Raw genomic sequence first — 14143 nt, 5'->3', positions numbered from 1 at the left:
TCGAAACTTGAGAGCTAAAAAGGAAAAAGGAACAAATTTTGCTTCTCATTCCCATAGAGTATGATCTTGTAGATCTTTGAAACCGGAGGAGATGAAGGAAGGTTTTGGTTTGCTGGAGCAAATCTTTTGATCATGTGCGTCGCCTCTTATTCACTAGTGCAGATTCAAGCATTTGGTAAATCTTCCCGCATCCAAACTCCCTGCGCTAATAATCATTCATGGCTTTGCAAATTCAAATGGACTAAGAAGAGAAAAAAGGGAGAGGAAGCATAAAATTAGAATGTGCACATAATCACCAAATCTAATGAAAAGACACGAGCAAGTGGACTCTTAAATTTGAAATTTGGTACAAGATGAGATTTCAATTTTGAATCAATTAAATGTGAGAATAATTTGAAAATTTTGATTTGTCAGTCACCCAAATTTTAGGTTTTTATATTTTTACTGGTTTAATTACCACAAACAGATTCCAATGATTCTCCAAGAAATTACCCTGCATGTACAACAAATTACTACAACTAAAAATCATTAAATTTGATTATTTTGCAAAAACAACAAACAAATTATAAACAAAAAATAATACCAAAAGCGCCCCACCACACCTCAGATATTCCTCGCCCAATCTTTCACCTGATCCTGTGATTCTCCTGTAAATCACATCAAAACGGACCCTGCATGGCTGCATGAACGTTATTCCTGTTCCATTTGCATGTCTACACGTATTTGTCAAAAGAACAGGTGACAATAAGCGGGAGTCAGAAATAGGGAGGGAAGCAAGAAAGAAAGAAGTCACTTCCTCAGATGAGATAATGGGTCATACAACAGCTTCAACCAGTTTCTTGGCCAAAAACCAATTCCTACCCAATGCAACATGTTTACACATCAACACACTAATCCATCAAAGCGGGAGTCATTTTGAATTTGAAAATTAACCACCAATGGTCGATTTTCAATACATCAAAGTTCATTTGGCACTGAGGTTTAATAACGGTATGAAGACCGAGGCTGATACTCAGGTGGCGCAACTGCAGCAGGCAGGTGGTAACGGGGTGACCGAGGATGATACTCTGGTGGCGGAACTGAAGCAGGCAGGTGGTACCGGGGTGACCGAGGCTGATATTCAGGTGGCGGAACTGCAGCAGGTAGGTGGTATCGGGGTGGCGGGCTAACGGGGCTGTACTCCGGCGGTGGGACTGCAGCAGGATAGTACTCGGAACGGTACCTGGGTGGCAAGCCAACAGAATATGCTGGTTCACGGTACGACGGAGGGGGTTCATTGTACACACTGTAAGGATCACGGTGCACAATCTCATCTCGAAGCCTCCGTTCCTGATCTAACTTCCGCAAGTCACGATGCTCAAGGAGAGTATCCCGTCTGTAAGCATCCATCTCCACAGGCCGCTCATAGGCATACAATGGAGGGGGAGCAGGGGCTGGCACTGGAGGTAGAGGCAGTCGTGGGGCAGGCACCCCAGGAGGAGCAAAGCCCTCCCTTTCATGCATGAAAGAACGGCCATCCAATGGAAGGTGCTCCTCGTCCTCCCGATCTCGCGGCTTGATTCTGTCTCTGTCTACAAATGTGTGGGTAGATACTCTGCTGCTTCGACCCACCCTATCAAACTTGGGACGCTTACTGCCAGCCTGGAAAAGCTTGCACAACTTCTTAACCTATTGAACATAATACAATGCAATAAAATTAAGTAATAAAAAAACAAGAAAAAAATAATCCATATGCTCCCCCTTTTTACTTATATATATATAGTTCTGATCAATATCAAAAAGCGTGATTGAACCTGCTCAGATTTCAATTGGCAATTAAACTTGTTCCTAGTGTAGTAGTTGTCCTTGATAACCTTTCTGAACTCCTCCTCTGCCAACGGCAGGCAGTCTTCCAATACAGTGAACCGGACCTACACCAAAAATAAATTTACTGGGTGCTCTCACCAAAAACAAATAAATATAATGCAGTTACTTTTTGTTACCACACCAATTTACCTAGAAGCTAGCTGTGTGATATATATATATATATATAAAGTTAACCAATGCTCCCCCTCAACTTCAACTCCAATATTGCACATGAGCACATGAAAAGGCACACACATCGGACTCAAACTGGTGAACAAACACAAACATAACAAAGTGCACCATAACCAGTAAAATCCAGGTAACATTACTTGGAACCCAGGACCTACTCTACTAAACCAGAAGCTCTGATGCCATGTTGTGACATCAATTTACATAAAAGTTTGTGCTGCAGAGCCGTTTGAGCTATCAAACAACTTTCCCACAGCATTCTTTACAAGAGACAAGTGCCCAAAAATGAAAAATTCATTGCTGTCTCAGAGCACATTGAAAATTTGTTATTCAACCACCTGTAGTAGAAAACACAAAAATCTACACCAAATTTTCAGAAATTTAACTAAAATCAAGCAATGGCCAGCAGTACCAAATAGCCAAAAAAATGTCCACAGAAGGTTCAGGGGAATGTGTCATCAATCATCATGCCAAAAAACCAGGGGATTAGTGCAGAAGGCAACCTATAAATCATGGCGTACAAATAAGTTAGACAAAAGCTTAATAAACTAAGTGGGCTAAGAGCCATGAGTTAAGTCATTTGATCTAGGTTTGTAATAACATAACGAAGCTCTACATAAACTGATAGTAAGTTCTCACAAAACTTGATTAACTAACATGCCTTGAAAAATTTCAAGATCTAGTACAATGTGCAACAAATCACCAAAAGAAAGTGCTCTGGAGTTGCGCATTTAAACAACGTTGGTTGATGCACCAGATACTATAGTAATCTCCCACATCTAAGCCTTGTGTTAGGGGTTGATAATGTAATGGGGACTTAATAGGGGAGAGAAATGGCTTTACATGTATTCTCCAAGGATTTGTAAATGAATATCAGATTACTTGTGTTATGGCTTTTATTGTGTTCTCTCACTTGAATAAAATAAGTAGTCTCTACTAATATTTCATGATGATGAGTGGTTGCCGAGACTTACGTGATGCTCACGTTTGCAGGTTCGAACGGTTCACCATTGGTTGACTCTGTTGGGGAGAGCCTCGATGAGTGCCGCGCAGCCCCTGAGTTGAGTTTAATCTGGGGGTCCGTGACAGTTGGTATCAGAGCACGGTGTGTGCGAGCACCATAAACGGTAGAATGAAAACTACTGCAAAGACAAAGCGCATTGAGGCGCTGGAGGCAAGAGTGGCAAATCTTGAAACCTTGGAGACGAAGTTCTTCGAACCCCAAGCATTTGTGATAGAATTTTCAAAAGAGAGAGGCGTGACAATAAAGCTTGAGGCCGCCTGAGAGAACATTGGAGGAAACCTCTATAGTGAATCTGAGCTTGAGAAATTCATTTCATGTATAAAATCTTGGAGAAAAGACCAACAGAGCTTGAGGTCTTCCAGAGGAACATTGAGCAATTGAAAGCCTTCGAGAATAGGCTGAAACAAGTTGAGGGCATAATGCCATTCCTTACATCCCAAGAGGGAGAGCCAATAGAGCTTAAGGCCTCCCTATGGGAATTAACTAATGATTTCTATGTGCTTGCAGATAATGTCGAAGAATCTATTAGCACCATGAAAGCGGATTTGAAGGAAGTGGGTAATCTTCAAAACATGACGGATCAATTTCAGAATGACTTACAAGAGGTGAGTACTAAGTCTCGAAGGCCAATAACTGATACTTGTGGGGGAACTCGAAGGTGCCAGAACCAAAATGTTTTTGGGGGTGCTCGAGATGCAAAGGAGTTAGACAACTTCATCTTCGATTTGGAACAATACTTTAAGTGCTCAAGGATTAACTTAGAGGAGGACCGAGTTAATATTGCAACAGTACATCTTACTGAGGATGCTAAGTTATTGTGGAAAACCAAATGTGAAGACACGCAACCAGTATACCATCAATACTTGGGAAGAGTTGAAACATGCCTTGAAAGAACAATTTTACCCAGGGAATACAAAGTACATGGCGTGTTGCAAGGTATATGAGTTACAGCAAACAAGCTCGATAGGGAGTTATGTACGGGAGTTCCAAGCCCTAATGCTCGACATTGAGGATAAGGCAGATTCTAACAAAATCTTCCATTTCCTTCGAGGACTCAAAACATGGCCGAAGAATGAGCTGCGAAGGCAAGGGATTTATGACCTTCCCTCGACTCTCACAGCAACTGAACAATTGGAGGATTTCACAAGTTGGACCCTAGCAACAGGTGGTGACTACTCAAATGGTTCTCCAGAAAGGAAATACCCAACATCTGACAATCAGGAACAGAGATCTTCCCGAGTGTATAGATCTTCAGGCAGGGGGAGTGACAAGGGATCTAATAGCTTCTTAAGCGATAAGGGACCCCGAACAACAAAAGAGTGGAACGACAAAGATGCAAGGAATGGGATGCATCGACCGTCACTTGCTTGTTTTATGTGCACGAGGCCCCATCTCGTAGCAGAATGCACTGAGCAGAAGGCCTTGAATGCCTTGAAAACAATCCAAGAGGGAACAAAAGTCTTGAACACTGATGTAGGAGAAAGGAAGTGTATGGTGGGCACCCTAAGGCTTTTGGGGAGTCCTTAAAAGCCCAAGTAGCGAGTGGAGTGGGAGGGAAAAATGCTAGCAACTCTTTGTGAAATTATGTTTCCTATTAGATGTATTACTTTTGCAGTAACTTTTGTAAAACATGTTGCAACTAATCATGTCTTGTTGAGATGGTGACAGATGAACAGTCAAATTTGTGAGGATGGACATTTGCTTGAAAGCCTACATAACCATGATAGTTTGAAACTAGAGACCTGGTTCTTGGAGAGCCCCATGTCAATGAAAAAGATCCTTGTAGATAGAGTCGACAATGATGAAGGTCTTCAACATCAACACTTGATTAGGACAAGCACAACAGTGACAAGACAAAAGACTTCTAGCATCTCACACTGAAGATCCAAGAATTCATGAACTTTAAGACAACAAAGCAAAACCTTAAGACTGAAGACTCTTTACAACAAATCGACGAGGTCATCGATAGAATGAGTGCAGGAGAATGTTAGGGGGTGACAATGTAATGGGGATTTAATGGAGGAGAGAGATGACTTTACATGTATTCTCCAAGGATTTGTAAATAAATATCAAATTACTTGTGTTATAGCTTGTATAGTGTTCTCTCACTTGAATAAAATAAGTAGTCTCTATTTTATCATTGAGCATGAATGTCTCTTGCCTTCTTGATCCATCGATGTCTATATAATGTCTCATGATGATGAGTGGTTGCCGAGACTTATGTGATGCTCACATTTGCAAGTTTGAACGGGTGACTACTGGCTGACTCCGTTGGGTAGAGCCTCGACGAGTGCCGCACGGCCACTAAGTTGAGTCTAATTTGGTGGTCCGTGACACCTTGTCTATATGGATTGCCAAAAATCCTCCCAAAATTAACTCTAGTCCCACAATCAACACGAGACCTATAACCAAACGAAAAAAGAGGCGAAAAGAGGAAAAATCCCATGAACTTGCCGTTAATACTAGCTTTGGCATCCCAATGACTCCCTTGGATCTCACGTTCAGATGACCTCATGCCAAAATGGTCTAGGCTTTAAAAGTAAAACTTCTTAACCATTTACCTACCAATGAATGTTTTTGGACAAAAGGTTTCCAAGTCCAAGCAATTCTTATACGTTTATAAATCCAATCACAACCAGACAAATGATTTCACTTACTCTCACCCATCCCTAAACACAAGGAATACAACAAGAAGCCAAAAGTCCCACTAGGTGGGATCAGCTACATAAATCATTTTTCGCCAATTCACCTCATCCAAGGCATTTTCCTCTGTGTTTAGCTTCATTAATGGCCTTTTTTACATTTTTCTTGCCTCTATATTTTTCAATATTTTCTATATTTCTAAAAATTGGCCACGTTTTATACCAATTTCTTTGTCTTATACGGGTTTTTGGACATCTTGATCCCACCACCAACTTTCTTTATTGCCCAAGTATCTTCTTTTGGATTTCCCTAAAATCTCTTTTTCTATCTTTATGATAGAGTTTGCCATTTTATTCCAGTGTTACTTTCCTAGGGTTTAAAATTTATTAAAGAAAGCATGTTGGCCTAACATGGCTTTCGAATCCTATTTTGATGATAACAAATGAAGGCTAATTTAACAAGTTATTGTTTAAGTGATGATATTTCAGGAAACCTAGTATGACAAAGTTCAAAAGGTTCAAAGAAATGAAAGTCAAAGATCACAAGTACCATAAAGCTATACTTCATCAACAAGGTGATCAAAAGAAAAGCTCAAGAGGACCAAGAAATTCAAAACATGTGGAAGCTTAAAGAATACTCAAGCTCAAGGCAAAGATAACTCAAAGCAAAGAAATACATGAAGACTTCAAACTTAGAGAGTTTTTAAGTCTTTAGGAAGTTATGTAAGTACTTCATTATAAATATCATTTTGAATGCTTTGAAGCTCATTAGGGGTTGATATGGACTTAGAGACCTTACTTTGAAAACCCCGAAAAATGCATTTTAAATGTATCAAAGCAAGATGGCTATTGATTTTGGAAACAAACCTCAAAAACAGTTTTTATAATTGTTCAGGCAACTGAGCTTTAGACCTCAAGCAACTGAAGATTTTCCTGAACTGATTTTGAACAGGCAGTGAAGGTTCAGGCGACTAACCCCTAAGCGCTCAGGCAACTAACCCTTGAACGACTAGTTTTTAAAACAGCTTTTTAAATTCAAATTCGAAGTTGCTTGTGCCCCAAACTTCGTATAAACTTGGGACACACTCCAAGTAACTTGGGCAACACGAATTTAATGCTTTTTGAGCCTATAAATACATGGTTTCTCAAATCAAACCTATACCAAGAATTGAAAATAAGTTTTCAAGCTATAGTGTTCACTCTCTCTCAAAGCCCTCTTGCACACATACTCTTGCTGAGAATTTTCTAAGATAAATGAGTCTTTGATCACTGATCTGAAAGCAAATCTTCTGAGGTTTGATACAAATCAAAAGAAGAATCCCGGTGACATACTTCTTTGAGCTTCAATTCAATTCTCTTTGATATTTACTTTGAAGTATTAGCTGTGCTATATTTGTACTAACCAGCTCTATCTGAGAGCATCTTTTGTACACAAGAATCTTTTCTCGTTTCCTTGTTTTCTTTGACGGTTCAGAGATATTGGATCGTTGTACCGAGCTTGGGGTATCGCTTGGAAAGGGGGCTCCACCCTAATTGAAGGAGGGATTGTAACGGTTTGTTCCGCCCAAAAGGAACACTATAGTGGAATCTTTAGGTGGTCTTGCCTAAGGCAAGGACGTAGGCTGGGTATAAGTTGAAACTCGTAAAAACTCGGTCTCTCTCTACCCTTACTCTTTAATTTTTCTGTATATATAAATTGTGTATCTAAGTGCAAGAAGCTGAAAGTTCGAGATTGAGAAAACTTTTAATTTAAGAGAGCACGTTGATTAATCTTTTGCGGAAACCTTAAAGGGAGTACATTGATTAACCGTTTACGGAAATCTTGGTTAAAAGGAAGTGCACCAATATTCATATATACAGGGCTTTATTTAAACTCTAAGCTGAGTTTTGCAAACGCTGAATCAAGGAAGTGCTACAGCTCAAATAATTGGTTAAGTATCTTGTGATTGATTGGTTGATTGATAAACATTATTGAAAGCATCTCATTAAGAATCATTGGCTTGTGTTAATATTGAGTGTGGATTGTAGTTGGTATAATTAAGCATTAAAAAATTGTTCTTGTGCGTTTTCTAAATTTACAAAAGGATGTGAATCAGTAAAAAGATTTAAAAGAAACTTTTAAAAACCCAATTCACCCCCCTCCCTCTTGGGACTACACCTTAGTTTTCAAAGCCCACCTCTAAGGGATAGATGTAAGGTTACTTCCTAAAGGAACCCCTGAATAAGAAATGGGCCTGGCATGGCCTTCACACCCATCCCCCAAGACTAGATTAAACCCCCTCTTCTAAATGAATACCAATCAATCTCCTCTTAAAACTATCAAACTTCAACCTTGAAAAATGTGCAAAAGAGTGAACACATTGGAAAAAAAATATTGAGAAACCATCTTGTCTCCCAAAAAGTAAATGCATAATATTATCAATCCTTCTAAAACATGACAGCATATCTGGTTTGTGGAGTGGAATGAAGAAAGGAAAGGAATGAAAATTTGAAAGAGGGCCATGATCAAATCGAGTGAAAAATTCGATTACATCCCTCCCAATTCCATTTCATTTCTACATACCAAATGTGTGGTAAAAGCCATCAAATTGTTCTTTAATACTGCGATCCAAATTTTTGTCTATTCCCCTCCAGCTGCCAATAACCTAAATCAAATAACTCACTAGTGAAAATCTGTTCTACAATGCATCCAAACCATCTTAAATGCCCTTGTCCTTCTACATGTATGGCTTTTAGCCCACTATGAACCTATTTATCTTCTATCTTTCATAATTGTACATCTAATCCATCCAACCATTCTCATTTTAGTTGCAGCTTTTCTATATATATAAATTACTCAGCATTCAAATTCATATAGCTGAACTTATACACATAAAACATCTCTTTCAATTTTAGACGCAAGTAATGATTACATAGCACACCAAGTGCACATCTCCATCTTAATCACCTACTTCAACCCTATGCATATCACCTTCTTTAATTTTCCTTCCGACGAAGCTAAAGAAAAGCTTGATATACCAAAGGCACTTAGGGAATATTCCCATGCATCGCAAGACACTTTTGTACATTATATTCCAAAGAAAGGTTCATCATCTGATGCAATTGAAATCATCACACTCACCACCAACTATTACATTAATAAAAAAATCTTCTAAAATGGTATCTTAACAAGTGCCTTTAGACACTAGCAAATTCCTTTTTGTGTATGCTTAAATGATTGAGCTAAGAGTTAAAAAATTTAATGACTCATAAGCACATTATAAAAAATGGAAGTTTCAAATTACCAAGTCACATGGGATATCCAATAGAGTAAAAAAGAAAAAAATTTGCAAGCCTACCTTAAGAAAGGCATGTTATAGAAATAGAATGTTCACCAACATAAGAAACGAATGCACCCATTAGAGGTTAACGGTAGCAACAATTGAAAATACAACAACAATAACAAGCCTTGAGTCCCACTGTCAGATCAACTATATGAATCCTTTTCGCCAATTTAAGCAATCGAGGACATTTTCTTCAATTAACTTAAGAGCTATTAATCCTCACTACCTCGTTCCAAGTTACTTTAGGTCTACCCCTTCATCTTCTAATACCATTTGCAGCGACTAGCTTGCCCCTCCTCACAGGTGCATTACCTGGCCTATGTTTCAAATATCGAAAACATCCAAGTCGCCCCTCCCTTATCTTCTATCAGTGCAATGTATTACAAGGTGACAATGTAATGGGGGCAACAAGGGGGGTAATGACTCTACATGTACTCTCCAGGGATTTATGTTGACAATTAAACTATTTGTGCTGATGCTTGTGTTTTTGTTCTCTTGATTAAATAAAACAAGTAGTCCCTCATCGGTGTGTTTGATTATGATGGAACGTGATGCACTTTGTTGATCTATGTCAATGTTTTCTATATGAATGACTCTTGTCTATGTAAGCTATGTGGTTGCCTTTAATATTACTATGATACTCACAATTACCGTGTGGTTTTGAGACTTTTGTGATGCTCATGCATACAGGCTTGAACGTGTAAACATTAACTAGCTTGATTGGGGGAGAAATCTCAACGGGTGCCGCACGGCCCTTATTAGAATCAGTACAGGGGAGCTCTGTGATACTATGCTTAATTATTGTGAATATGTTCATTCCTTAATTTATCCTTTAGTGTCAAACCATTCATCCACCTTAGCATGTACTACCTTTACTTCTTGAATGTATTGTTTCTTAGTTGTCCAACATTCTAATCCATACAGTATGGTTGGTCTTGTAGCTGTCCTGTAGAACTTTCTTTTAATATTAATGGTATTCTACAATCACACAACACACTCCTCTATTTTACCCAACTTGCTTTAACTCTATGTACTACACCCTATTCAATCTCTCCTTGTGCTTGCATAATCGATCCAAGATATTGAATTCTAGTCCTTGGTTATCAAGTTTGATCTTGTCTTCAATATTACTCCTTACATGGCTGAAAATACATTTCATACATTCTGTCTTATTTAAACTTATCCTAAAACTTCTAAACTCTAAAGTTATTCTCCAAAGTTCTTAGTCAACCCCATTCTAACATTCATCAATCAAAACAACATATAACATGGGATATCGTTGTGGATATTCTTAGTAAGTTCATCAATCACTAAAGCAAATAGATAGGGGCTCAAAGTAGAACCTCGACATACACCTACAGTGACTGGAAAATCTATACTCTCTCCTCTTGTAATCCGAATGCTAGCAATTACCAAATCCTTAATGACATCCATCTATCTACTACATTCTCCCATCTAATCTAAGACCCATCATAAAACTTCCCTAGGTACTATCATATGCTTTCTCTAAGTCGATAAAAACCATATGCAAGTCCCTCTTCTTTTCTTTAAACTTTTTCATCAATCTTCTTAGCACATAAATAGCCTTTATTGTTGATCTCCTAGGCATAAAACCAAATCATTCTCTAAGACCCTTATTTCTATTTTTATTCTTTGTTCAATTACCTTTCCGACAGTTTCATCATATGATTCATAAGTTTAATTTCGTGATAGTTATAACAATTTTCAATATCACTTTTGTTTTTATAAAGAGGTAGTAACATACTTTTCCTCCATTCCTCCCATCATTTCTTGGTTTTCATAATAGTGTTGAATAGATTAATTAACCATATACTTCCTCTACCCCCTTGACATTTCCAAACTTCAATTATAATGTTATTTGTCCACCAGATTTTTTACTTTTCATCTTTTTTAAAGTCATCTTCACTTCAATGACTTTAATTTCACAATTAAATCTCATATTTGTAGTCTTTTTCTCATTTGTCACTTATGGGCTTAAGCTTTCATTTGGTTTTCATTAAACAACTTACTTAAGTATCTTCATCGCCTCTCTATTATATTTTCTTCTACCACAACATTATCATTCTCGTCCTTTATACATTTTACATTCCCTAATCTTCACACTTCTTTTCTTTAACTCTTGCTAGTTTATGTGTCTCTTTCCTCTTCTTTTGTATCTAGTTTTGCATATAATTATCATAAGTTCTATGTTTAGCTTCATTTATGGCCTTTTTTCCCCTCTTTTCTTGCCTCTTTATACTTCTTTGAAATTTTCTATATTCCTACACTTTTTGTCATGTTTTATATCAAATTCTTTTTGTCTTTACACCTTTTGGGACATCTTGAACCCATCAGTAGCTTTCTTTGTTGTCCAAGACTCTTCCTTTGGATTGACCTAAAATCTCTTTTTTACTATATCCACAAAATGTTCAATCTACTCCAATACCTTGTTGTCCATTCACCCTATTTGATCATTTATCTTCAAATTTTATTACAATACTCCATTGAATCCCCCTGCATTGATTTAAGCTGCTCTTTTCCTTCCACTATTAAAACTCTATGTTTGAAGCCAAACTTTCCCTGGGATCACTTTACAATCCTAACAAGATAATCAATCTCCCCTTTTGGCTAACAGAAAATTTATTGGGCTTTTATTTTGTCCAACCTTGAAGGTTATTAAGTGTTATTCTCATTTCTTAAAGCAGGCATTCATTTAAAAAGATCATATCAAATGGAAAAATCTAAAATCATATTCCTAATTTCATTTTTATCTACGTATTCATGGCCTTCATGTATCCTCTCATAACCTTTATTATCCTTTCCAATGTGTCCAATTAAATCAACTCCTACGAATATTTTTTTGAACCCTGATATTCCTTGCACAATACTATCCATATCCTCTTAAGATAGTTTTTTGAGGTTTTCTATTAATCCTAGTTGGGGAGCTTATGCACCAATCACATTTATTGTCTCCTAGCTTATAGCTATCTTGATTTGTATGATCCTATCCCCAATTCTCATCTATCACATTATCTTTTGTCTTTGTCAACAATGATACCCACCCCATTTTTGTGTTTTTATTTTTAGTGTACCAAAATTTAAATCCTAATTTTTTAATTTTTCTAGCTTCCTCCCCTACCCCTCTAGTCTTTTGGAGGCATATTACACTAATCAATCTTCTAATCATTGTATCAACTAATTCCAAGCATTTTCCTACGAGTGTCCTATGTTCCATGTTGCTAACTACCTTCGTGACCCCCTCTCATCAAGAATGGCAAGGCTAAACCCACCCTTGTCCACTTTTCTCTACAGTCAAGTGGTGTAAGTGCAACATATCTCTCATAGGGGATGCCCCAATGGACATTTGGAAAGGATTCATATCATATAGATATGACAAATTCTACTCTTAACTATCATCTACCTAATGGAATCCTCCCCCATTGTCCAGGGTTGGGACTAAATGTGTGTAGAGATATTTAGGGCACTTAGTGCTGCACAGGCAGAGTATAAGTATCCATTGATCGCTAAAAAAATAAATAACAATTTAATAACTAATAGTTGTATCCCTATACTAAAAATTAGACAAAAGGGTACAAACAATTGGAAATGATGAGAAAAAAAACTAGACACGATGCTTTGCCCATGTGCGACAAAGGCCAACACATGCACTATAACTAGTAAGGAATAATGATTAGATCATGGAAGGGCATGGAAGAGCAAAATGAAGATGGACTAACACAATTTCATTTGATTGATGGAATATCATCAACCAATCAAGGGGAAAACCATCAAAATTAGTCGATGATATAGAGCAAATTGAAGCAATAAATGTGATTCAAGTAGTGAGAGATAATGCTTCAACTTTCGTTCATGTTTGTCAAATACTAATGTTATAACTTATTTCTAAAATTTAATTGTATATAATATTTATGTTAGAATTTTTAATATCTTGATTTTTAAATAAGGAGATTATTTGAAGCAAAAAGCCACATTTAGGATAATGTGATGCATATTGCATTAATATGATGCTAGAGGATATTGGGAAGATAGTTGTAATTCATAAAACTTTGAAAAGGGACATGTTCTTGAATGGTTGGTTATAGTTGTAGTTGCTTTGGTGTGATGAGAATGATAAGGCAATTCACAAGGCCAAAGGAGCCACTTAGGCCTTCATGACACGTTTGCAAATGCTTTTATCACATTTTATCGAGCATGCCTTCAAACAATGAACTTGAGAAATACGTTTATCTCCAAAGAACGGAATACTAATAAATGAGCAAAGGAAGAAGCAGGTAAAAAGTGGCTATTGTTGATTTTGATGCCTACTTGCTAGAGTACTATTGTCTATGCCATTATGTTAATTGATCATCTTGTTTGTATGCTCCAATTGGTTGATGGGGGAAAGAAACAAGTTATTGGTACATTTGTGAAGCTATGGATAGGCCTAAGGATGCATTGCTAGGATTTCCAATGAGAGGATAGATTCAAGTCAATCTTTGAAATTATTGAAAGAAGGATGGGATGCCAACTTCATCATCCTTTGCATGCAGTTGCATGCTCTTCTTGAACCCAAATTTTCATTATTGAAATCCCACCATTGAGGAAGATGAAGAGATCATAAGGGGGGCATATTGTACAAGTGCATTTTAAGAATAGTTAATCCATTTAAATGCAAGATAAGGGGTTGTTTGATATCATTTCTAGTTTTCTATTTTCATTTTCATTGTTATAAAGTGAATAAACAGGTTCTGATAACGCGTTCATTTACGTTGCTAGTTTTCAGTTTCTATTATTAATTTCACAAACTGGAAACCATAGTTACCAAGAAAAATAACACACCCTAGCGAACCACATATTGGTGCGAACATTCCAAAAGGAGGAACATTTTCATTCTAGAACACTAAATCTAGTGATCTATAGTTCAACATTTTTCACATACATAATTTTTCATTAGTTAAAAATGGGGAATCATAGCATTTTAATTCCATTTATGTCATTATTAATCTATTTCTCAACATAAAATCTCATCTGCATTTAGAAACACCTCTACATCCCCAAAATATACAACTGTCATTACACTTTTTTCACCAATATATCTATTTATGTATAACCTGACGTCC

General features: G+C 37.2%; 1 protein-coding gene across 2 annotated transcripts in view; it reads right to left on the bottom strand.

Annotated features, from left to right (window-relative positions):
- Positions 1-781: 781 nt before the first annotated feature.
- Positions 782-14143, bottom strand: part of LOC131147840 (uncharacterized) — a 29171-nt gene continuing 15809 nt past the window's right edge. For both annotated transcript variants that reach the window (XM_058097450.1, XM_058097451.1), the window contains 2 exons: positions 1794-1910; positions 782-1668 (listed from right to left, as the gene is read on the bottom strand). In XM_058097450.1, coding sequence (XP_057953433.1) covers positions 982-1668; positions 1794-1910 — 804 coding nt within the window. In that variant the 3' untranslated portion in view covers positions 782-981. The remainder of the gene's footprint in view (positions 1669-1793; positions 1911-14143) is intronic.

The sequence above is a fragment of the Malania oleifera genome, chromosome 2 (genome assembly GCF_029873635.1).
Source record: "Malania oleifera isolate guangnan ecotype guangnan chromosome 2, ASM2987363v1, whole genome shotgun sequence".
Taxonomy (NCBI): domain Eukaryota; kingdom Viridiplantae; phylum Streptophyta; class Magnoliopsida; order Santalales; family Ximeniaceae; genus Malania; species Malania oleifera.
The sequence above is the reverse complement of the archived record's forward strand: the minus strand, read 5'-3'. Positions and strand labels throughout refer to the sequence as shown.